Raw genomic sequence first — 25,831 nt, 5'->3', positions numbered from 1 at the left:
CTTGTTGCGTTGACGTCGGTGGGTGGCGGACAATGGCCTGTCGCAGAGCTTCGATTCCTACCTCGCGCGACGGGCCTCGCCCTCTCCTCTCCTCTCCTCTCTCTCCCCTCCCTTCCCTCCATCTCGTTGCGATAGTTCGAGCTCGGTGACAAGGCACAGCAGGAAAGGGACGTGGCTGGGCGCGGGCGCAGTCGGGCCCGGGATGTCGTAGGTGACACGGGGGCGTGGTGAATGCTCTCCTTTACACGGGGATGGGACGGGGCGTGGTGGTTCGCTTGAACGGGAGCAGCGTCCGAACGCGTCCTGATGTCAGACGTTCGGGCGCTACCTGCCCCGTCTTCTGTTACACCGCAGGACAGTTCTGCTACTAATCATATATAAGGCTAGAACAAACTAACATTTTGCTAGCGTCCAATGGTTCCTAAAAAAATCAATCGCAGCCTAAAAAAAATCACGAATCCTTGGAGACAATATACGCGACGATGACCGTAATGTCGTCCTCCTTTCCACCATGCCATTCCTTCTTGTATTTCTTGAAGTATCCGATACCGAACGGCGAGCATCCCCAACTTTCCTTCGATATCTCGTAAGCGATGCCCGCGACAATGTCCGCCATGTTCTTGGGCGGGAAGCCCAGGTCGGTGCCCATCCGCACGGCGCGCTCGAGCTGCCAGTCGTGCATGTTGTCAAACAGCCCGTCCGTCGCCATCACTACGACGTCGCCGTCCTTCACCGTCGACATGCCGCCCACCTCCGCCTCGCTGAGGCTGCCTCCACGCCCCCTGGTGCTCAGCTGGTACGGCTCGTTGAAGCGGCGCTGCTGCTGCACCGAACGGTAGATGATCTTGCCGCCTCGGAACACGGCGAAGGCGCTGTCGCCGATGTACGCCCAGCTGAGCTCCGTGCCGTAGAGCGACAGGATGACGGCCGTGGACCCCCCTGGTGTTTTGTTCATGGCAGCTTTCTTGTACGCCCGCTCCAGCACCTTCATCGGGAAGAGGCGGATGAGGAGCCTGCGGGCCTTGGCCACCCGCTCCGCCGTCGCCAGAGCGTTCGCCATGAGAGCTCGTGCGAACGCGCCGGCGTCCACACCTCGGTCCCGGTACCCGCCGACACCGTCCGCGACACCGACGATGCCGGCTTCGGCGTGTCCGAAGTGCGCGTCCTCACCGTGCAGAGGGAGGACGCATGCCTCCCAGTCCATCTTCAGAGTGGGAACGCATGGCCGCCTGTCGTCAGACCGTTCCTCCGCGCGGCGTCCATGACCGGCGTCACCGCTCTTCCACTCCGACGGCGCGTATTCGGTCCCCAGCGAATCATCCAAAACGGAGTCGACGAACCTGGAGATGCTCACGTCGGGGGTTCGTCCCTTGATCTCGGCTATCGTTTCCTGGATCTGCTCTAACGTCTCCAGTGCGCTCCTCATCTTGGTTGGTCGCCATGGTGCATGCATATACAGATAATAATATACTGCCCCTAATCTAGCCCAAATGTCCTCGAGAACCAATACCAAACGGGCAGCAAGGACCATGTTAGCAAAAATGCAAATACAGATCAAACACACATGGAAAATCAGTTCAAGAAACAAGATGTAATACGACTGCATGCAGTCCATACGCCGCTAAACACATGACTCGAACCGTGGACTCTCTAGACGTACACGTATTTCAACAAGACTTGTATTAGAGATTCGGATCAAATTCTAACTCATATTAGAATTCAGATCAAATTCTAACAGACACGGATGATGCGTGCACTCGTGTAGCGTCTGTAGACTTTCTGTGGATCGACTAGAGTAGATCTAGGCGGATGAACTCATAGATCCATAAAACACATGCGCATTTAGACCTATAACACTACACCGAGAGGGAGATAGGAGAGAGAGGGCTGGTGATGAACCTGAGCCTCCAGATGATGTCGCGGTTGTGCTAGCCATCGCGGGTTCGGTGATGAAGGCAGCACACGGGCAGCGACGGGTGGAGTAGAGGTTGCACGAACGTCGATGCAGTGAGGTCGGGCGTAGCAGTGGCGACGGCGAGGATCAGCGGAGCTTCCCGTCGCTGGCTGCGCGCCCTCTCGAGATCGGTCTAGGGTTTGTCGGTGGGGTTTGCGGCTCACGGCGAACCTCGTACCTTGAGCCGCCGGCCCCCACCTCTCTATATAGCGCAGTGCGACGGGGGCCCACCAACCATGTAGGGTTGGGCGCCCCCGATCAGGGCGCGAGACCAAGGCCCAATAGGCCGTTGGGCCTACTGGTCAGGAGATCAATCTAACATTCTCCCCCTTGATCTCACTATTACTTTTATCTTTAAACTTTAAACTTCAATCCTTTAAACCTTACTCATTTCTTCACAGATGATGCATAGAGCATGTTTCATCGTCTCGGTCAATCGCCGATAGATTTGACAGCTACAATGCACGTCTCTGATCTGAAATAGTTACTTTAACTTTTGGGCCCTTTATAGTCCAGGAATCATAGGCTTTCCCTTAAACCCATGCCGGCTACATGTTCTCTGAACACGTTAGGTGGTAAGCCTTTTGTAAGCGGATCCGCGAGCATCTTTTCGGTACTTATATGCTCAAGACTTATCATTTGATCCCAGACTTTATCCTTCACAACATAATACTTTATGTCAATGTGTTTGGCAGCACCACTTGACCTATTGTTGTGAGCATACTGTACTGCTGGATTATTATCGCAGTATAACTTCAGTGGTCTATTGATGTCGTTAACCACCTTCAAACCGGGTATGAACTTCTTTAGCCAGTTCACCTGCCCCGTTGCCTCATAACACGCTACAAACTCGGCATACATTGTGGACGATGTAGTGACGGTTTGTTTTGAGCTTTTCCATGAAATAGCTCCCCCTGCGAGAGTAAACACATATCCAGACGTGGATTTTCTATTATCTCCCGCATAATCAGAATCTGAATATCCCACTATATTGAGTGAATCAGATCTTCTATACGTCATCATAAGGCCTTTCGTTCCTTGCAAATAACGCAAGACTTTCTTTACCAATTTCCAGTGTTCTATTCCAGGATTGCTCTGGAATCTGCCAAGTAACCCGGTAACAAATGCCAAGTCAGGGCGCGTACACACTTGAGCATATTGCAAGCTTCCGACAGCTGAAGCATATGGAACCACTTTCATTTGATCGATCTCATATTGGTTCCTGGGGCATTGAAAATCCCCATATCTGTCGCCCTTGACTATAGGAGCAGGTGAGGGACTACATTTGTGCATACTAAATTTCTTTAAGACTTTTTCTATGTATGCCTTTTGTGACAGTCCTAATACCCCTTTATTTCTATCTCGGTGAATCTCGATCCCTAGAACGAACGAAGCTTCACCAAGATCTTTCATATCAAACTTTGAGGACAAAAACTTCTTTGTTTTCAGTAGTAGACTGACATCACTACTAGCAAGTAAGATATCATCCACATACAGGACAAGGAAGATAAACTTCCCATTCTTAAACTTTGCGTAGACACAATTGTCCTCAACATTATCTTTAAACCCAAAATTCTTTATTGTCTGATCAAACTTCAAGTACCACTGTCTTGAAGCTTGTTTTAATCCATAAATGGATTTCTTTAGGCGGCATCCCAAACGTTCTTTTCCTTCCATGACAAAACCTTTCGGTTGTGCCATGTAAACATTTTCCTCTAAGTCTCCGTTGAGAAATGCCGTCTTTACATCCATCTGATGTAATTCCAAATCGTAATGTGCCACCAATGCCATTATGATTCTGAAGGAATCCTTACATGAGATTGGAGAAAATGTCTCATTGTAATCAATCCCTTCTCTTTGTGTAAAGCTTTTTGCCACAAGTCGGGCTTTATATCTCTCTATATTCCCTTGAGAGTCAAGTTTTGTTTTGTAGACCCATTTACAGCCTACTGTTTTGGCTCCTTTAGAAATTATCTCCAAATCCTAAACTTTATTTGCATTCATTGATCTCATCTCATCTTCCATGGCCTCAAGCCACTTTGATGAATGGTCATTTTTTATGGCTTCTTCAAATGAGGTGGGATCATCCTCCATTTGAAATTCTTCAGTGTTGTACACTTCATAATCAGCAGGAATAGCTGATTTTCTAACTCTTTGAGACCTTCTAGGGGCCTCCTCAATTGGCACATTTTCTGTTTGAGGCTGTTGTTGCTCCCCCTCATGTGTGGCAATAGGTTCTATAGGATCCTGAGCCACAGGTTTCTCATCATCATTCATTGTTGCCACAGGCGGGATAACAACAGGTGCTGGCACCACAGTGTCTTGTACTGTTGGTGCAGCAACAGCAGGTAGTGAGAAAAATGGCTCATGAATGATCGGAGTGGGTGCATACACCCGCTTCTCTTCAAGATCAATTTCTCGAGCTACCATGCTCCCCCTAATCATTTCATCCTCTAGGAAGACAGCGTGTCTCGTTTCCACAAACTTTGTATGTCTGTTAGGACAGTAGAAACGAAAATCTTTTGACTTTTCTGGGTAGCCAATGAAATGGCAACTCACTGTTTTGGGATCTAGCTTCCCAATGTTTGGGTTAAAAACTTTAGCCTCAGCAGGGCTCCCCCACACACGCAAGTGGTTAAGTGAGGGTACTCTTCCTGTCCACAACTCATACGGTGTTTTGGGCACCGACTTACTTGGTACTCTATTGAGAATATGAATGGCGGTTTTTAACGCCTCCATCCACAGACTCGTGGGTAAAGTGGAGTAACTTATCATACTACGCACCATATCCATCAAGGTACGGTTACGCCTTTCAGCTACTCCATTCTGCTGAGGTTCGCCCGGTGTTGAATACTGGGCGACTATACCATTCTCCTGTAAGAACCTTGCAAAAGGTCCAGGAACTTGTCCATATGGGGTATGCCGACCGTAGTACTCTCCTCCACGGTCAGACCTGACTATCTTAATCTTTAAATCATGCTGATTTTCAACTTCTGCTTTAAATATTTTAAATTTATCCAACGCTTCTGTTCTTTCTTTAATTGGATAAATGTAGCCAAACCGAGAGTAATCGTCAGTGAATGTTATGAATGAATCATAACCATCCACACTTTTCACAGGAAAAGGACCACATATGTCTGTGTGAATAATCTGTAGAATTTCTGTGCTTCGTTTGGCATCTTTCTTAATTTTCTTTATATACTTTCCTTTTATGCAATCTCTACATTGTTCTAACTCCGAGAGCTCTAATGGAGGAAGAATATCATTCTTAACTAGTCTTTCTATTCTCCCCCTCGAAATATGGCCTAAACGACAGTGCCATAATTTCGACAACGCATCTTGAGCTCTCTTTCGTTTTCTGTTTCCATTGTTCGATGAGGATACATTTTCATTCACATCACATACGGAATTAACATTTTCACGAAGTGATAACAAATAAAGCTCGTCTTGTCGGAAGGCAAGACCAATACATTTATTATTAAACAATATCTGACATTTGCCATTTCCAAAATGGCAATCATAACCATCATGGTCCAACTTTGAAACACTAATCAAATTTCTTTGCAAAGAAGGTACATAAAGAACATCTCTAAGAATAATTATGAAGCCATCAGTAAGCTCTAACGGAAGATCACCAACGGCCTCAACATCTGCTTGTTCTCCATTTGCGACTTTAATGAAACTTTCGCTTCTTTGCAAAGTTCTCATCGAACGGAATCCCTGTAATGAATTAGCAACATGAATAGTTGCACCTGAATCAATCCACCAAGTAGATTTTGAAAACTTTACATACAAGGATTCATTTACGAACGTAATAATGTTCTCACCTTTATTCTTCATAATCATCTTTAAGAAATCAGGACAATTATTTTTATAATGTCCTGTCTTCTTGCAGTGGAGACACTGGTCTTTAGCCACTGGGAATTGCTGGTTCTGAGACTGTTGCATGGGACCTTTTCCAGATGATTTGGAGGAAGAACTGTTATTATAGTTCTTTTTCTTATCTTTTAGGTAGTTGACAGAACCACCTTGTGAAACTTTTATTCTTTCCTCCTCCTGCACACACATGGCTATGAGCTTTTCCAAATCCCATTTTTCAGGCTGTATGTTGTAATTAACAACAAATGTGTCAAATTCTTTGGGCAAAGAAGCAAAAATCAAATGAATAAGAAACTCATCCTTGAGTGCCAAATCCATTGGTTTAAGCTTAGATGCCAGATTGCTCATTCTCAGTATGTGCTCTCTAATGCCACTGCCGCCACCAGAGTACCTTTCTGTGACCAGCTGCTTGATCAGCTGGGTTGCATATGTCTTTGAAGAGCCAGTGAACTGACTCTTTATTCTGTCTAGGTACTCTGTGACCGTGTCATAGTCTGAAATTGAGCCCACAATAGCAGGCTCAATCGTGTTCTTTATCACTGCCAAACACTTCTTGTTGGCAGTGACCCATTTCCTATGCTCAAGGTCATAGGACATCTTTACGGGAGCAAAATCCCGCTCTCTGTTCTGCCATGCAGTATCAGTCTCGTCTGTTTCCCTCACCGGTGCCTCAGGTTCTTTAGGGCACGGTGTGGTGACAACCCAGTCAACCTCAGCGAGGATAAAGGCCAGGTCTACCTTTTTCTTCCACTCAATATAGTTATCACCTTTTAGAGTGGGGATTTCTTTGATACAACTCATCAAGTTGTATCCTCCTGAAAACATAATTCAAACAGGGTGAGAACAGAAATAACAACAATAATTGCATGCCTTAGTTTAACGTTGGTCAAAATTAAAACATACAATTATTTTCTACACTAATTCTACATCACCGTTGGGCAGAAATAGAATTAATGTATAACAAAAACATTATAATATTGCCATTAATCAACGTTGGTCAGAATAACAACAATATTATAATCTATTTAAAACATATCCATTTTCAAAATTAAATTTTCCCGTTGGTTCGAATTTAATAACGAAAATTACAACTTTAAATACGCAGCGGAAACTTTAACATTTAATAATCTTTTCCTATTTTCCAGAAGCAAATTTACCATTTACTGAACAAAAAAATATCGTTGGATAAATTTTGTACAGATATTATCATAAAAAATCAATTCAAATTGATCAAACTGTCTTCTGGAAAATAAGAAAAACAAAAACTGTGACTTTTCTATTCATTTTACCATTTCAGCCCAGCCAGCACACGCGCGGCCCACGGCCTGCCCACGCGCGCGCGCGCGCCAGCGAAATCGGCCCAGCCAGCCGCGGCCCATCCGCGCGCTCAGCGCATCCCCGCGCCCAGCCGTGCGCGCTCTCCCCCGCGCCCAGGCCGCAACCTGGGCCTGGGCCGGGATTTCGGCCTTGGTGCCTATCCCGCCTGGGCTGCGGCGCTGGCCCAGTCGCCCGTGGCCGTCCATCTCCATCCGACGGCTGCCCGCGCGTTTCGCCCGAACAAAACCGCCCGGCCAGCCCCTCTCCCTGAACCCTAGGTTCATTTCCTCTTTCTCCTCTCCTCTCCCACGGCGACGGTAGCGAAAAAACGAAGGGAGTGCGCGGCCACCTCGTCACCGGAGAAGAAGGAAGGACGACACCGGTGCCAAGCCCCTCGCCAGTGCGCGCGCTCGCCCATGGCAGAGCGCGCCGCCGTCGAGCGGCTTTGGACCGCTGTCCTGAGCCACGGCCAAGCCGGGCCTCTGTCCGCTCGCCAACCATGGCGGCGGTGATCACCGCCCGCACGGTGGTGACTTTCCGCGCGACGGCGGTGTCAGGAAGACCGGGTAGGTTCCCCTCTCCATCTTATTCCTTCCCCAAAACCCGATCTAGGGTTAGGGTTTCATTTCTAGGGTTAGGGTTCTTTCTTATCCGATCCGAGATCGGGATCCTTTTCATTCCTTTTCTGTTTCTTTTATCCCGATTTTACATGATTTCCCGATTAGGGTTGGGGAACGAAATTGTTTTCTTTTCCCCGAATCACCTTCGGGTTTTTCTTTAACCTCATTAGGTTTAGGGTTCATCCGAATCAAAACTTTTCTCAGATCCGACGGATCGAGTTTGGGGTTCAACCGAACGTCGGCCGACCCTTTTCTGCTTAGATCCGCACTGGATCTCTTCGTCTTTTTCTTTTCTAATCGGTACCCGTTCTAGATCTACGTGCTAGTAGGCTCTGATACCATTGTAGACTTTCTGTGGATCGACTAGAGTAGATCTAGGCGGATGAACTCATAGATCCATAAAACACATGCACATTTAGACCTATAACACTACACCGAGAGGGAGATAGGAGAGAGAGGGCTGGTGATGAACCTGAGCCTCCAGATGATGTCGCGGTTGTGCTAGCCATCGCGGGTTCGGTGATGGAGGCAGCACACGGGCAGCGACGGGTGGAGTAGAGGTTGCACGAACGTCGATGCAGTGAGGTCGGGCGTAGCAGTGGCGACGACGAGGATCAGCGGAGCTTCCCGTCGCTGGCTGCGCGCCCTCTCGAGATCGGTCTAGGGTTTGTCGGTGGGGTTTGCGGCTCACGGCGAACCTCGTACCTTGAGCCGCCGGCCCCCACCTCTCTATATAGCGCAGTGCGACGGGGGCCCACCAACCATGTAGGGTTGGGCGCCCCCGATCAGGGCGCGAGACCAAGGCCCAATAGGCCGTTGGGCCTACTGGTCAGGAGATCAATCTAACAGCGTCGTGTTTCTGATGTGCCTCTCGCCGTGCCGTTGGGCTCGCGTTTTATGGCCTGGATGGAAAGTATGGAACCGGGCTGGACTGCGGCGGCAGGCTCGGGGTCGACTACGACGGGACCCGTTCAGGGGACTCCGACATGTCGGTGGCGTACGGGATACAGGAGTACGCCTCCGCCGTCGTGCAGGCGGCGCGGCTCAAGTGCGAGTACAACGGCGTCGAGCACCCAGTCGTGTGCACCGAGAGCGGGCGTGCCATGGCGTCGCACCACTCCATGATCATCCTCGAGGTTCTCTCGGCGGTCCCCAAGCCGCAGGACGAGGACACCTCTGAGCAGTTGCTGAACAGGATCCAGGACCTCTCTTACAAGCAGCCGAGAGCTCCAGTTGGCGGCGGCGCCACGGCGGGCTTACTCGCACGCCGCAGACTTCCAGAAGCACGGCATCGAGATGTACAAGCTTGCCAAGAAGCTCTGCAAGAGGGTCGTCGCCGATGCCATCTACAGCTACCGCATGAACCTGTCCGTCTTCTCGCTGGTGCCCGACTTCTGGGGCATCGGGCAGCTCTTCCCGATGATGCCGGTGAGCCGGCTCAACGAGAAGCCGACGCTCAAGGGCACGCTGGTGGACATCACCTGCGACAGCGACGGGAAGATCGAGAAGTTCATCAGCGGCGACGAGACATTGCCGCTGCACCCGCCCGACCCGAGCCTCGGTGGCTACTACGTGGCCGTACTCTTCTCTGGAGCGTACCAGAGGCCATTGCCGGCAAGCACAACCTGTTCAGTGGCCCGACCCTCGTCCGTGTCAATAGTAGCACTACAAAAGATGGCGGCTTCGAGATTGAACGCGTTGACCTTGGCCCAGCTGCGGAAGAGATCATCGGCACGTCGAGGAAGACATTGTCACCGTCATCGAGAAGAAAACCAAGGAGAAGACAGGTGTGTGGGCGTGGGCGATGGTGCAGCCACTCATGACCAAGGGGCTCACCACCATGCCCTGCCTCAACAAATACAAGGCCGCCAAAACCATCACTTGAGCTTCTGAAGAGTCTCTCGATCAGGTCCGGATTGGCTGCGACTGCGATCATATATACAATAAGAACTGCCTGGTTCATGATGAATAAGGAGATGAAGCAGCCTATGTATGCATGTTTCCCTTATTTGAGCTTACCCTGCTCGCTTGAATCTTGTTGAGTTGTTGTGTATTATCCAATAAATAAAACCAGTTCACTAGTGTGGTTGATTGCTAGGTAGCCTATTTCTACCCTTTTCCAACAATCCCGATTTTACATATTTCGAGAAATACTATTCAACACTCGAGCGTTGAACACTCGATTCTTCTTCTTCTCCGTCTCCGCCTCCTCTCCCACTCTTCTCCATCTTCGGTGGACGTAGAAAAGATTTTTGGGGAGGCAGGCAGGCCAAGCGGTGGGGCGGAAGAGACGACAGCAAGGTGGAGGCGGCCGAACCAGGTTAGGGCGGGGGCGGCCATGGCCATGACGGCTGCAGGGGAGGGAAAGGAGGAGGTCGCCGTGGTTACGGTAGGGACAGGGTCTCGTCTACCGCGCCGCAGCGGGGCGGCGGACGAAAGATACGAAGAAAAAATTAGCTATCGAGAGAGCGTAAAACCACCGAGCTGTTTCCGACCAATAAGTCAGCTGATGTTGTTTTGTTGTGAGAGAAAAACACTGTACCATAGCTAATAAGACAGACTGATAAGTTCAAGCGAACAGTTGATGTGTCGGATGCAGGACTATCATCAGATAGAAAAAAACTCAACATGACATCTTTTTAGCTTTTCCAGTTGCCGATCAGTTGTAATAAGGCGTGCAGGCACCGCTAATCTGACAAGACGTTTTTCATTGACTCATTCTCATTCTCTCCTCAATAAGGCGTGCAGGCACCGTTCAGTTTAAAGAGTGAACTTATGAGCACAGAGCAGCTGCCCACAATATGACATGGCTCACTGTCAGATACGCACCTAACGGCTCGGCCGGTCGGCCCGATCAGTGGCCTATGCCTATCTGACAAGTAAGGTCTTACTTGGATCCATTAGTTAGTATTAAAAATTACTCCGTTCCAAAAAAAAAAACTTAATGCTTCAGTTCAATTCTAAGTCAAGCTATTTTAATTTGATTGAGTTTTCTGAAACTATTTTACGGACGAGGAGCGGCTGCTTCGTCCAATGCACGGCGCGGTGAGGAAAATGGGATGAGTTGCTCTCCCTTCTCTTTGAGGGATGATTTTTCTTATCTTAATTGAGACAAAAATTAGGTAAAGAGATTTGGAAAGGATCCATTAAAACTTGTTTTTTGGTTTTCAATCCCCTCACTGGTTACAGGGGAAGGCGATCATATTTTCTCAGTTTGGTGGAGATGCTCTAACCATGTATGGCAAAAAAAAAAAAAATAGTCATATTCATTGAAGGTGATAAGCCAAATGTTATGTGAACAATCCTCCAAACAAAACATGCTATATGACACTCAAAAAAATAAATGTTGGATGGTTTCATTGTCGTTAAAAAACAACATTTCTCGTCACCCCTCTAATTTCGCTTTAAGAAATTGTCTTTTGTTAGAACCAAACAAATATCTTACGCGACTCCTCGTAGGAGACAAGGCGGTGCAGATGGAGCAGGGCATGCACACGATGTACCTCCACAATCGCGACAGCCGACAAGCCCTTCGACACCATCACGCCCGCCCTTAAGCCGGTGGAGAAGCACCTACAGATGTTCCACAAGCTGTCGTTGTTCCTCGACTAGTTCAGCGCGGGCAGTGTCAAACAAGGTCTCCAAAGGTACCCTCTCCCTCTCTTCCATCCGTTGCAGATTCCCTTCATGCTCTGTTCTTGTGTGTGTCTTCCATTTTATTTTTTGATGAATTGTCGGTTTCAATGTTCATAGTAGAGTAATCCTCCTCTAAACTTAAAGCCTATCGATGGGTGGCCTGACGCCACGGCTCATCATCATCGACTATGGCTGACAGCAGATCGCCTCCATGAACTGGGACTGAAGAGCTGTAAAAGATCGTGCACAAAACCACAATAAGGGATGATACTTGGGCCCGGAAGCTGGAGAGACATGGACTCCACTCGGTCCGGTCGGCGTACAGGCTCCTGTATGATGATCAATATACTGGGATGGTGGAAAACCAAGCTTCATCTTCAGGTGATCCATCCTGGGCGAGATGCTGGAAGATGTGTGTGCCACCTAAGGTCCAGGTGTTCTCGTGGAGGGTGCTGATTGGCTTCCTACCGACTAGGGGGGTCTTGCACGTACCGACGACATGTTGAACCAACAGCACACTGTGAAGTGTGTGGCGCGGATGTGGAGTCAATCAAGCACGCCTTGCTGGACTGCACGGTGGCTAAATATTTTTGGGAAGAAGTGAGGCTGCTGACCGGTGTGACCTGATTAACCCAGATGTTATATCGCCGAAGAATGCAGCTGTGATTTTGTGCGGTTCGTGGTCGCTGTGGATGACAAGAAATAAGAGACGCCATTGGTGAAGGAGTGGTGCCGATGAAGATAGCAGCTCAATGGGCAATTGACACCGCCTTTGATCTTTGGCAGGAAATGCACCCGACCAAACCATCTGCAAGTTTAGTGAGCAACCGTCAGACTTGGCAAAGGCCGGAGCCGGGATGGGTTAAAGGCAATGTTGACGCCTCATTCCATGCTGAGACCTGAGCTGCTGCGTCAGGTCTGGTTCTCCATGATTAGGAAGGCAGAGCTTGTGGACGGAAGGCCATCTAGTATGACTGCTGCCTGAACCCCTTAGCTGCAGAAGCCATAGCCTGCCGTGATGGCGGCATGGTGTTTGCACAGAACCGGGGCGTGCGGAAGCTGCATTTGGAGACTGACTGACAGGTCTTAGTAAGTCTGTGGATGAACCGCACAAGCCAAAATTCAGAGATTGCCCCGCTTCTACAACAGTTGGAGGCTCTGAGCCGGTGCTTTGAAGATTTTCATTTGAGTTTCATTAGTCGCAATTGTAATAAAATAGCTCATGAGTGTGCTCGTATGGTGTCCCAACATAACCGGGTGGTGGAGTATCTTATAACCCCACCAGGACTGAGGGACATCGTATCCGCTGATTGTAATTTGATCATAATTAATGGCCCTGTTCGTTTCGTTGAAATTTTGGTTTATGTTGACGCTTATGCTGAAATGTGTGAGAGGAAAACATCGTTCGTTGCTAAAGTAGTGTTGCATAACAGGGCGAATATATGAAGCTCCGATTTCCCCTAAAAAAATCACAATAATGGACTATATTTGAGATCGGACAGGGCATGATACAATGTAGACGACGACTACAGTGATGTCATCCGGCTTTCCGCCCGTGAAGTAAGCATTCCCTGGCTGTGTCCGGCAGGCCAAGGAGCTGTACGGCGTGTCTCTGTCGTCGCAGCTCGCAGCCTCGCAAGCGAAGCCCGCCATGACCTCCGCCATGTTCTCGGGCGCGAACCCCAACGCCGTGCCCATCCGCACCATGCGCTCGATCTCGTCGTCAAACACGTTGTCAAACAGCCCGTCCGTACCCAGAATCACAATGTCGCCTTCCTTCGCCGCCACCTCGCCGACCACCGCTTCGGCGAGCCTGCTGCTGTCTTCCTTTGAGCTGAGCTGGTAGGGGCAGTTGAAGTAGTGCTGCTGCGGCCGCGACCGAAGCAGGATCCTGCCGTCGCGGATCACCACGAACCCGCTGTCGCCGACGTACGCCCACTTGAGGGTCCGGCCGGCGAGGGAGACGATGGCCGCCGTGGACGCGGCGGGCGTGTGCGCCGCGGCCGTCATCTGGTGCGCTCGCTCCAGCAGCGCGCGGGGGCAGATGCGCGTGCCGGGCACGGCGGTCGCCACCTCCGCGTAGGCGTTGTGCATGATTGCGCGGGAGAACGCCGACGCGTCGACGCCCTTCTTGCGGTACCCGCCAACGCCGTCGGCCACGCCAACGACGCCGGCCTCGGCGTGCCCGAAGTGAGCGTCCTCGTCGTGATCCTTTATGTAGGACGACGCGAACATCATCCCCAGGTCTCCCTCCGGCTCCGCCTCGTCGCAGTCCATGGGGTCGCTGGCGCCGCCGTCGTCGCGCGGCGCGAGCAGGACGGCGGCGAAGTTGGCTGCCTCGTCCTGTTGGCCGCGCAAAATCGCCGGACACGAGGGGCGGCATATGCCGAAGGCGACGCGGAGGGCGTCAGGGATCCGGCTGTCGATCTCGATCAGAGTTTGCGCCATGTGCTTCTCCATTGGACTTTCTCTGCTCTCTAAAACCTAGAGTTCTTGGAGAGCAGGGGCCTCGGCGCATGCGTCTCGAATCAAAGACGGGGCTCATCGTGCGGTGGGCAAACGTGTAGTTATATGGGCACCCTACAAATATTCCGACTCGTGCTCCTATAGTTAGTCCGCTTCTTTTTCCCGTTTTTTCGATTCCGATTCAGAATTTGTAGGAGGAACATATTTTTTTTGTTTTGATTCTCCATTGTGGTTTTAAAACGCAAACGAAGTTTATAGAAAAAACATAATAACTTGGCTTTTATATTAACGATTACTCCCTCAGTTTTTTAGGTGTCGCATTTGGTTCTGGGAAATCGTCGGTATTTTCGAAGGCATTCACCGAGCTTTATATAAAGCTTAACGAAAGGTCAAGATCCGAGGCTGGTGATACCAACTTACAATTTGAGCACAGAGTTTAACTCGACTCCCAACATGACTTAACCGAACTCTAAAGCTTCAACATCACCAAAAGCAGTAGCTCAGAAAAGCTCTACGATTACCTCTAACTTTCTAACACCTCGCTAAGCGAAGGCAAAGACAGAGTTACAAAAGCAAGAACACAAAGGGCGCCTCCAGCTCAAAACAAAAGAGACAAAGTCTAATATGCATTTGTCGAAAGGAGGGAAATCATTTCGTTGGCCACCGGCTTTAATTTCGGCTTCACCAACAGGCTCCATGACTTGATCAGCATCAATGTCTTGAAGACTATGGTTTACGGTGAGGATAAGAGCTTCTTGTTAAACACCACATCATTTCGGGTTTTCCAGATCGTCCACATGGCACCTGCACAAATGAACAAAGTTACTTTTTGTTTTTTTTTCCTCTAACAGCTTCTAACACCTCCGAGAAGAACTCTACACAGCTGGTAGGTGATTTCAACCATCCAAATGAATCTCTGAGAAAGGACCATAGATAAACAGCAATGGGGCATTGGAAGAGAATGTGATATGTGGTTTCCAATTGGTCACACACAGCACATTTCTTCTTTAATTGAACACTTGATTGGATTCTGTCCTGAGCTGCCATCCAGAGAAAATTTTTCACTTTTAGAGGAATGTTGCAATTCCATATCCTCATCATGTGAACATCTCTAACACCTCCAAAGGTCATCAGTTTGTACAGAGATTTCGTTGAATATTTTTCAGATTTTTCCAAGGCTCAGACGACCCCATCTCTTCCTTCTGTCAAATTGATCTCACTCATCATATTCTGAAGCTGGAAATCGTCGGTATTAGATGTGGTATTCGATTTAATCGCTTCTTTCGAAGAGTCGCGCAGAGTCTTGCAGTTAAAAGCCGCCTCGATTCTTCCACGCACATTAAATCTGCATGCAGCCATGCAGAGTGCAGTTAAAAAAGTTTAAAAAAAATTCAACGATGTATATATATCTGATGATACTAATTATATATTATAAATATTAATATTTTTTATATATAAATGATTAAAGTTAAAAAAAAGTTAATTTTTCGGGAAACGAGAATAGCTTCTATTTTATGAGAGAGAGAGTAATGATTATAATAGGTGCGTCGGTCCGTCTGGACGCACCCGTTGAACCACTCATGTTCGCTCGTGAGAATGCCTTATCCACAGTGTTATCTGACCTCTTCGTCCGACTCCACCGTGCCGCCCTCCTCCTGCCCACCTTCTCCAGCGCAGGGTCCTTCGCCGCCAGGCAGCGCATGCGCTCACCGCCTCCACCGTAGGGCCGCCTCGTCACAGGGGACCGCACCCGCCCACCCTATCACAGGAGCCGCATAGCCACTCGCTAGGGCTGCGCAGCTGCCTGCCCGTTGGCATCTCTCCCTCACCACTCCGCGTCGATGAGCCTCCATTTTATCTAAGCAGCAAGTAGATGTTGCGCTTGAAGGCACATGTTGCAAAGCGTCTGTTTCAAGTGTTTCAGTTATTTCAGAGGTATGTTACAAGTGTTTTACATAGATGTTGCATATGTTGAAATGTATGTACACGTATGTTGTAAGCTTCTCTTCCCATTGTGTTCATTTATTTTTTTAGACGTATGTTGTAAGTGTTTTAATCTTGATGTTGTATATGCTTCACACGTATGTTGCAAGTGTTTTATCCAGATGTTGCGTATGGTTTGCAATAGATTTCAAGTGGTTTCGTAAGTGTTTTAGATGTATGTATCAATTATTTCATCTGTCTTCAGACGTATGTTGCAAGTGTTGCATCTGAATGTTTCAAAAATAGATCGGGTGTTGCACATGTTGCAATGTGATCCAACTGCCGCAGCCATCTGCTGCTGCTGTTAGGGCACCACCGTAGGTTGCCGTGCGGGTGCCTGAGGCCAGCAGATGCCTCCGATCCACGGCACACATCCGCAGGCGGGGTGAGGCAGGCGCGGCAGGCACGCTCCTATTTTGTTACGGCGCTACGTGGTTACAGGCACGCTTTTGTTACAGGGACAGGGGCCCACCTCTATTATGTGGGGATGGGACGGGGCACGGTCGATGCGCTCGAACGGAAGCATCATCCGGACGCCTCCTGCGGCCAGATGTCCGAGGCTAGCCCTTCCGAAACCAAATACGACACTAAAAAAACGGAGGGAGTAGCAATGGGACGATGAAGGGTGAGTTCTTGTGGAAGTTTGAGTTTTTCTAGTTTGTTGTATAAGAATTGAAGGAAAGTTGTACATTAGAGTCCATTTTTTATATATTTTCAAGCGAAAAGACGGTTGGATCCTCATCGTACGGCAATAGAGTCATCTTCAACCTTCGTCTTTTTCTTACACTTGCCCCGATCTTCCGGCGACCTGCCCCATCCTCGGCGACCTCTCAGATGCCGCATTTGATCTTCGTCCACTCCCCTAAAGTCATCCCTTCCATCCCTGGTCCAACCACCATCCACCCCCGCTCGCAGCATACGATGGCTCCATTCCCGTGCCCACCTGCTCTGCCTAGCCAGTTGGTCTCCTCCAAGCCCTTTTTTCTAAAACTGCAAGAGTTTTCAATCTCGGACCGATGCCCCTGCCGAAGAAGAGCTCCAATTTCAAGCACTTGTAGAATAGAAAATGTGAAGAATTTATGCTCTTCTCATTGTAAATTTTGAGTTTATATTGTGCAAAAAATGATCCACTAGACATCAGTCTTATCTTGGGTTTTCGGAACATGTGGAACTATATATAGAGAGAATGTAGGTGAGGATGTTTTGATGGGTTAAGTTTGTGGTTTGACTTTCGGCTAGTTCAACAATGTATGAGTTATGTATTGCTACTTTTCATAAGGTTAGTATTTAACACATTTCTAATTATTACAGGCTTATTATTGCCATTAAAGAACTTATATATTGATGATTAAAGTTAAATTTTGGACAGTAAAAAAAACTCCTATAAAATACTAACTTTTCAATAATAGTTAAAATAACTTTTCAACATCGCTAAAATAAAGGCGAATATCCATTGACTGTTCTACTTATGTCCTAGTAGTACTGTGCTTCATCGCTGATGGTATTAAGGTCCCCTTTGGCATGGCTCATCCAAAACGGCTTCACCGGTGAAGCTAGAAAAATTGGCTTTTTCCGGCTTCTAGTTCATTTTAACCCCGGCTTATAAAACGGCTTCACACTACAGTGCCTCGATTTGCGCAAAATAGATGAAGCCGAAGCCGGCATAAGCCATGCCAAAGAGGCCCTAAATGTCTCCCATACTGTCCTGTGTCCCCTACCAAATACTCTGTTATTCCTCTCCCTCCAAATCTTCCAGACGATCAAGAGCACAATCGAGTTTGCTCCTAGTCTTGCAGATGTAGGCTCAGGCAGAGTTGGCAAAAGTAGTTGTTCGTCCACCCTCTGACCTGCAGACGCGCATCAGTCCAAATTCTATCTTGGGTCATCATCCAGGCGAAAAATTTACATTTAGGTGGGGCTTTTGTATTCCAAATCCTTGTAGCTACCACACTAGTTGTTGTTCCTTCAAATTGTAATTTGTAGGCCGATCTTGCTGTGTACTGCTGCCCGCTTGCAGTGTATATCCAGGTCTCCTTGTCCACTGCCAACTCAGATTGATTTAACTCAACCTCCGGTAGCTGCTCCCATAACACCCAGAGATGAGTTCTTGGGCCATGTTGTTGTACTCAATGTCTGTGATAGTGTGATCCATCTCTCATTTTGCAAGGCCTCGACCACTGTCCTAGTTTTTCTCTTGCTATGTCTGTAAAGAGAAACATGGTTGCCGATGCCTCCCCTTGTGACCAACGTGAGGACTAGAACGAAGCATTCCTCCATTGCCCAACTGGACATTTGTTGCCGCGTTGTAAAGAGCTTTGTCGCAATCATCAACTGGTAGCTGCATTCCCTTCCATGGTTTGTCCTCATCAGACCAACTGAACAAGATCCATCTTATTATTAGTGCCCTTGGAAAAAAATCCAAATTAACAACTCCCAAGCCTCCCAAAGGCATTGGCATGCAAACTTTGGGCCATGCTACCATGCATTTCCCTCTAGAAAGTTCATTGTCCCCTGCCCATAAGAATCTTTTATTTTTGTCTCATCTTGTCTATCAGGAATTTCTTTGGAAGCTTAATCGCAGTTAACAAGTAACGGCTAGGCATTAAGGACAGTGCGTACTAGCTCCTGCCTTCCTGCGCTGCCGCGCTGGACAACAGTCTGCCCTGCCAACATTCTAGTTTGCTCTTTGCTCTATCCTGAATATATTGTAAATACACAAGTCGTAACCTCCCTAGTGTTAGCGGTAGGCCCAGCCGCCCAGGTATTGCACTGCGAAGGCAACTCTGTGCCCTGGGAAATCATGAAGAACCTCCTCCATATCAATTCCAGCACAACGAATCGGCACTACCATTCATGTTAATTTTCAAGCCTGTTGCGTGTCCAAAGGCCTTCATAATGTCCAGGATGGCTGTGATGTCAGTTCTGTTCGGGTTGCAAAAATTTACTGCATCGTCAACATAAAGTGAAAGTTGAGTTTGGCATGCCTTCTCTTTAAAGGGCCCAGAGTTCCATCTTCATTTTCCATGTCAAAATAGGCAGTTTAGCGGGTCGATTGCCAAGATGAAGAGGTATGGTGAGAGCCGGTCCCCCTCTCGCAGCCAAAGTTTTAAATAGCACGCTATAGCGGACGCTATAGCGCTATTTAGCGGATCTGGAAGACCAACGCTAAGCTACCAGGATTTTAACGCTAAACTATTTTTCCCGCTATTAACTGCTAATAGCGTGCTAATTCCGCTAAATTGTGGTTCATTTAGCGCCGCTATTTGGCCTGGGCTTTCATTTCCATCGGCCCAATTAACGTGCAGGCCCAAAGCTGTCCCAGGCATAACCCTAGCCATTCGACACAATTTCCTCCCGAGCTCGAGTGAGTGCTGGCGGCGGCGCCGCCGGATGCTGCTGCTGCTGTGACCGGCGAGGGTGCAAGCTGTAAGACCGGCGAGGGAAGTCGGAACTCGGAAGTTGGCGACGGCAACCGGCGAGGGGAGTATGAACTTTGAACTCACATATGTCCCTATGTGATGTATGATGTTCATTTATGAACTACGAACTTTGATATAATGTGTTAGTAAGACTTTGAACTATCTATCCCTATTGGTATTTGTAATGTTTTCATCTTCTATATCTTTATTATGTGTAAAATTACATAATGTTTGACATATTTTTTTGCTCAGACGCTAAATGGCTTAGCCCGCTATTTAGCTCGCTATAGCCTTTCTTAGCCTTTTGGAGAGGCTGCCGCTAAGAGGCTTAGCCCGCTATTTAAAACATTGCTCGCAGCCCACGTTGATGTTTAATTCTTGGTCCAGGGCATCCATTGCGGAGAACCGAAGAGGAAGAGGTTCTCAGTAACACTGCTAGCCAGTCAATCCACTTAGTAGGGAAACCCCGTTGTTGTTAATTTGGATTTTTTTGCACTCTACCTGTGTGACATCCAATCTCAAAATTACTTCCTGGGAAATATGCACCTGAATCCTGGTGTTGATGAAGAGAGGCTTGCTTAGGCTCTCAGCTCTTTAGCCGTTTCCAGGAGTTTTTTTTTGCGTAGGATAGTGTGCACTGAGCCAACCTGCGGCTTTTCCCAAGATCGTTGGACTACTTCACTGAAACCATTGATTTTGGTCCATAAGTTCTCAAATCTGAAAGCAGCCCCCTTTAAAGTGCTTTCTGGTGGTGCAGGAGGATTGAGCAGTGGTCTGAACCACCTGTTGATAGCGCGTTCAAAGCAAAATTTGGGAAGAGGACATCTCATTGGGCGTTGCAAAAGACCATGTCCAATTTCACTAGGGTCGGACATTCTCGTTTGCTCGACCAGGTGAACTTTATATTTTGTAAAGGGATCTCCAAGAGTTCACATTCATCCAATGCAGCTCTGAATTTTCTCATCAACCTTCTATTGAGGTTAAGGTTATTTTTATCGTTGGCCTTGTATATGAGGTTGAAATCACCAGCGATAAGCCAAAGGGGTGGCAGTTGTTGGCTTGATCATCAACATCTCAGCCAAGAAATCCTCCTTTCTTGCGTCATCTGTTGGGCCATAAACGGTTGTAACTCTCAATTTTAATTGAGATGCTTTAACAAGAACCGAAGCCGAGATTGTGAAGCTATGGCTGACGACATCGGTTGTATCATCATCTCGATGATGTGGAAACGTAGGAATGCTTGTGTGTTTTGAGGGTGTTTCTCCTTTAACTCAATCTTGAGTTTGCTTAAGGATGAACATGGTCTCTAGTGTTTAGCAGGCGCTAAGAAACTACAAGGTCTGGGCCTTGAAAGGCGCCTAACTCCTTAGGTGTGGTCAAGTTTTGGTGTTTTTTTTTTTGTATAATTCTTTAAGGCTTAATTTTTTTAGATTGGATCCTTGACTCTCATATCCGTCCCCATATGAGAGGAAGGAGCTGTATGGGGTTCTTTTTCTTCTCTACATATAGGGCTGGACGAAAAACTCGTAACTTGCTAGCTCGCTCGACTCGCTCGTTGGTGGCTCAGCTCGTTTGAATTTTAAATTAACGAACCAGCTCGATTCAACTCGGTTAATTAACGAGCTAGCTCGAGCCAGCTCGCGAGCCGTTTACGAGCCAAGGTAATTCACATGACAGCAACTACAATCGGCCCATATATCCCTCGGCCTAGCCCAATACGTTAAAACTCTAACCATTACAATTTTAATCAGTCCACATATTCCTCTGTCTATGGCCTAACATGATTAAACGCTAAAATCCTAGACTAATAGACCCCACGGCCATGGCCCAACATACGGTTCATTCTTAAATACCGTATGGTTGAATGACATCGATCAATGGATGATGATGGATCATCGATGATAGCATACTTTCCATCGTAAAATTCATATATATTTTGTTTATTTTATTTTAAATATGCATGTGATGTGTTTTTTTTTTCTTTGGCTCGCGAGCCAAACGAGCTAGCTCAAGCTTGCTAACGAACCGAGCCGAGCCGAGCTAGTCTTCTGGCTCCTTTGTATAATGAGCCATAACGAGCTGAACTATAACGAGCCGAGCCAAAACGAGCCGAGTTGGCTCGATATCCAGCCCTATCGTCTATATAACACAGTAAAACGCAGCTCTCCTGCATTAAAAAAATCTCATTGTCCCATGCCAACAAAATGCCGCCTCTTGTGCCTTCGGCAGGTATGGTGCCAAAGCTACACAGGTTCTGCCCTAAGAACTCAAGGGTTGTTCTTCTGTCCACCGAAAAAAAAACCAAAAAAATTTGTTCTAATCTGAAAAGGCTCGCTGTGCTCAACGAAACATAATCAGAATCGAAAAAAAAAGGAAAAAACAGAAGCGGACCAACTAAAACCGCGTATACGGGCACGAGTCGGATTATTTGTACGGTGCCTATATAACACGTTTGCTCGCCGCACGATGAGCCCCCCGCCTTTGATTCGTACGCGTGCAACCGCATGCGCCGAGATCCCAGCACCTGCACTTTCCAAGAACCCTAGCTTCAGAACGGAAGAAGAAAGATGGGGAACCGCATGGGCAGAGGAGAGATGGAGAAGCACATGGCGCAAACCATGATCCAAATCGACAGGCGGATCCCCGACGGCCTCCGCGCCGCCTTCGGCATATCCCGCACCAAGCTGCCGCTTTTGTGGTTGCCCAGCCAACAGGACGAGGCAGCAAACTTCGCCGCGGTGCTGCTCGCGCCGCGCGACGACGACGGCGCCAGCGACCCCATGGACTGCGAAGAGGAGGAGCCGGAGGGAGACCTGCGGATGGCGTTCGCGTCCTGCTACATAAAGGATCACGACGAGGACGCTCACTTCGGGCACGCCGAGGCCGGCGTCATTGGCGTGGCGGACGGCGTCGGCGGGTACCGCAGAAAGGGCATCGACGCGTCGGCGTTCTCCCGCGCGCTCATGCACAACGCCTTCGCGGAGGTGGCGATGACCGCCGTCCCCGGCACGCGCATCTGCCCCCGCGCGCTGCTGGAGCGAGCGCACCAGATGACGGCAGCGGCGCACACGCCCGCCGCGTCCACGGCGGCCATCGTCTCCCTCGCCGGCCGGACCCTCAAGTGGGCGTACGTCGGCGACAGCGGGTTCGTGGTGATCCGCGACGGCAGGATCCTGCTTCGGTCGCAGCCGCAGCAGCACTACTTCAACTGCCCATACCAGCTCAGCTCAAAGCAAGACAGCAGCAGGCTCGCCGACGCGGTGGTCGGCGAGGTGGCGGCGAAGGAAGGCGACATTGTAATTCTGGGTACGGACGGGCTGTTTGACAACGTGTTTGACGACGAGATCGAGCGCATGGTGCGAATGGGAACGGCGTTGGGGTTCGCGCCCGAGAACATGGCGGAGGTCATGGCGGGCTTCGCTTGCGAGGCTGCGAGCTGCGCCGACAGAGACACGCCGTACAGCTCCTTGGGCCGGACACAGCCAGGTAACGCTTTCTTCACGGGCGGCAAACCGGATGACATCACTGTAACCGTCGCCTACATTGTATCATGCCCTATCTGATCTCGAAGATAGTCCATTGTGATTTTGTGCACGATCTTTACAACTCTTCAATCCCATGTATATGTACAAAATTAGCTGTAAAAAGGTACAGCCTACACTACGGGATACAGGAGCTTTGCCGAGTGCCAGGGGCACTCGACGAAGCCCCAAAAACACTCGGCAAAGGGTTTGCCGAGTGCTACACTCGGCAAACCCTTTAACTGCAAACGCTAGTTTGCCGAGCGTTTTTTATCGTGCACTCGGCAAAGATGTTGCCGAGTGCCCAAAAACCACTTAGCAAACTTTTTTTTCAAAATAAAAATAAAAAAGGCACGCCGACACCACGCCCGCACCACCAGCACCGTCGCCGCCACCACCATCCACGCCGCCGCCACCATCCACGCCTGCCTCCGCCGCCCACACCACGCCGCATCCGCCTCCACCTCCGCCACCACGCCCCCCGCAACCGCGCCGCCGCTCTCGACCAAGGGGCTGCAGCTTGCCCCTGGCCCGCGCCGCCGTCCCCTCCGCCGCCTGGGGTGCGCCGCCGCCGGGTCCCCTCCCTGGATCTCGCCGTTGGGGGAGGGAGGGAGGGAGGGAGGGGGTGGCTGAAAGCTCTAGTTTGGTTTTGGTTAATTGATGAAACCCTAAGTGCTAACCTAGTTTATCAAAGTGATTATGAGATAGGTAGCACTACTCCAAGTGATGAAGCAATGGCGAAGATCATGACGATGGTGATGGCATAGTGATGGTCAAATGCTTAAACTTGGAAAAGAAGAAAGAGAAAAACAAAAGGCTCAAGACAAAGGTATAAAATGTAGGAGCCATTTTGCAAGACACTTAGCAAGTATGATCACATTTAGGATAGATAGCCGTACTATTAAGAGGAGTGAAACTCGTATCGGAATGTGGTTATCAAAGTGCCACTAGATGCTCTAACTCATTGCATATGCATTTAGGATCTAGTGGAGTGCTAACACCCTTGAAAATGTTTGTGAAAATATGCTAACACTTGTGCACAAGGTGATACACTTGATTTGGCGCTTTCGGGAAAATGGAATACCTATTTTCTATTGCGTCGGATGCAAAATTCTTGTGGTTGGCACATTGGAGCAAGGGTGAAGAAGTTAGAAGTGAAAACGAGTTGATCGTGAAGACGCTGGCGTCGGTCAACTGACCGGACGCTGGGTCTGAAAGCACCGGACGCTGGCAGCATGCGTCCGATCGAGCTGGTCGGTCGGCACAGTACCCAGGGTATTGCACCGGACGCTGGTCAGGGTCCGGTCAACGTGGACCGGACGCGTCCGGTCGAAGAAATACGTCTCGAGGAGCTTACTGGAAACGACCGGACGCTGATGATTCTGCGTCCGGTCAGTTTTGCCGGAGCGTCCGGTCAGTTATTAGCCGTTGTGATCTGGCGGCTCAAGTTTAACTCAGAATGACACGTGGCTTACATCTGTGGACCGGACGCTGGGTCTAGAGTCCGGTCAGTATGACCGGAGCGTCCGGTCAGAGCGCGATTTGCTCAGTGAAGGGGTATAACGGCTCTATTTGATGGGGGCTCTATTTATAGCCCCATGGCCGGCTCAAGGGGGCACTCTTGCACATTTTCATTGACATAGCAACCTTGTGAGCTTAGCCAAAGCCCTCCCACTCATCTCCATCATTGATCCATCATCATTGTGAGATTGGGAGAGAATCCAAGTGCATTGCTTGAGTGATTGCATCTAGAGGCACTTGGTATTCGTGTTGTGCTGCGGATTTCGCTTGTTTCTCTTGGTGGTTGCCACCACCTAGACGGTTGGAGCAGCGGTGAAGGATCGGCACGAGTTGGTGATTGTTCGTGGCCGCCTTCGGTGATTGTAAGGGGAGTTGTACCTTCCCCGGCGGAGTGCCAAAAGGTAACTTTAGTAAATTGCTCGTGTCATTGAGTTACCTCACTTGTGGGTCGGTTCTTGCGGTGTCCTATCGTGTGGACGAGGTTTGTGAAACACCTCTTAGCCGCCGAACCACCAAGTGTTGGTCGATACAACGGGGACTAGCGTGTTGGCAAGCACGTGAACCTCGGGAGAAAAATCAATTGTCTCTTGTCATTTGTATTCTCCCGGTGATTGGCTTAATCTTTATCTTGTGATTGGTTCATCCCCTACACGGCGGTATAATCACCCTACTTACTTAATTACATTCTTGCAAACTAGTTGATACAAGCTCTTTAGAGTAATTAGAATTGAGAGCTTGCTTTGTTGTTTACATTCATCTAGTTGAGCTCTTGAGAATAGCAAGTTTGTATGCCTAAGTAATCATTGCAACTAGAATTGTTGGATAGGTGGCTTGCAACCCTTGTAGAGCTAGAGCAAGTTTGCATTACGCTATTTGTCATACTAATCAAATTGCTCTAGTTGATTTATAGATTTTTTAAATAGGCTATTCACCCCCCCTCTAGCCATACTAGAACCTTTCAGTGGCACCGGCGGCCGGATCTCGCCGGTGGGGAGGCGGCACCGAGAAGCGGGAGGGGAGGGGCCGCGCCGGGGAAGAAGGTAGGGGAGGGGGGAGCCGGGGAAGAAGGGAGGGGCGGGATCCGGCGGGGAAGAAGGGAGGGGCCGGATCCGGCGGGGAAGAAGGGAGGAGGCGAGGGGAGGGGCGGGATCCGGCGGGGAAAAAGGGAGGGGCCGGATCTGGCGAGGAAGAAGGGAGGAGGGGAGGGGAGGGCCGGATCCGGCGGGGAAGAAGAAGCGGAGGGAGGGGAGGGGCCGGATCCTGCGGGGAAGAAGAAGGGGAGGGAGGGGAGGGGCCGGCCGCCGGCGGGAGGAGGGGAGGGAGGGAGGGGGCAGCGGTGGAGGAGGGGATCTCGCCGTGCGGCGGAGGGAGAGGGCGGGTGCGGGAGGAGGGGAGGGGAGGGTACAGGAGGAGGGGTGGGTGCGGGGGGCTGGGGAGGGGAGGGGCGGGTGCGGGAGGAGGGGGTGTGTGCGTGAGGGAGGGGAGGGGCGGGTGGGGGTTTTTTTCTACATTTTT

General features: G+C 49.3%; 3 protein-coding genes and 1 pseudogene across 3 annotated transcripts; 2 read left to right on the top strand and 2 right to left on the bottom strand.

Moving 5' to 3' along the window:
* Positions 1-451: 451 nt before the first annotated feature.
* LOC136467312 (putative protein phosphatase 2C 24) lies at positions 452-1,453 on the bottom strand. Its single transcript, XM_066465961.1, has one exon. The coding sequence runs from the start codon at positions 1,451-1,453 to the stop codon at positions 452-454; it is 1,002 nt and encodes a 333-aa protein (XP_066322058.1).
* Positions 1,454-8,666: 7,213 nt separating this feature from the next.
* On the top strand, positions 8,667-9,655 carry LOC136465855 (arginine decarboxylase 2-like; annotated as a pseudogene).
* Positions 9,656-12,888: 3,233 nt separating this feature from the next.
* LOC136465854 (putative protein phosphatase 2C 24) lies at positions 12,889-13,866 on the bottom strand. The gene has a single exon (XM_066464428.1). The coding sequence runs from the start codon at positions 13,864-13,866 to the stop codon at positions 12,889-12,891; it is 978 nt and encodes a 325-aa protein (XP_066320525.1).
* A 7,975-nt stretch (positions 13,867-21,841) lies between these two features.
* Positions 21,842-23,428, top strand: LOC136465853 (putative protein phosphatase 2C 24). The gene is made up of 2 exons (XM_066464427.1): positions 21,842-22,819; positions 23,147-23,428. The coding sequence occupies exons 1-2, from the start codon at positions 21,842-21,844 to the stop codon at positions 23,426-23,428; spliced, it is 1,260 nt and encodes a 419-aa protein (XP_066320524.1).
* Positions 23,429-25,831: the final 2,403 nt, after the last annotated feature.

The sequence above is a fragment of the Miscanthus floridulus genome, chromosome 7 (genome assembly GCF_019320115.1).
Source record: "Miscanthus floridulus cultivar M001 chromosome 7, ASM1932011v1, whole genome shotgun sequence".
NCBI classification, from domain to species: Eukaryota; Viridiplantae; Streptophyta; class Magnoliopsida; order Poales; family Poaceae; genus Miscanthus; species Miscanthus floridulus.
The sequence above is the reverse complement of the archived record's forward strand: the minus strand, read 5'-3'. Positions and strand labels throughout refer to the sequence as shown.

Bases quoted from the DNA above. Each gene is read 5' to 3' on its own strand.
- LOC136467312 (XM_066465961.1), bottom strand. From the start codon at position 1,453: ATGCATGCACCATGGCGACCAACCAAGATGAGGAGCGCACTGGAGACG.
- LOC136465854 (XM_066464428.1), bottom strand. From the start codon at position 13,866: ATGGAGAAGCACATGGCGCAAACTCTGATCGAGATCGACAGCCGGATC.
- LOC136465853 (XM_066464427.1), top strand. From the start codon at position 21,842: ATGGGGAACCGCATGGGCAGAGGAGAGATGGAGAAGCACATGGCGCAA. The intron at 22,820-23,146 runs GTATCATGCCCT...AAAATAAAAAAG, and splicing joins CTGTAACCGTCGCCTACATT to GCACGCCGACACCACGCCCG.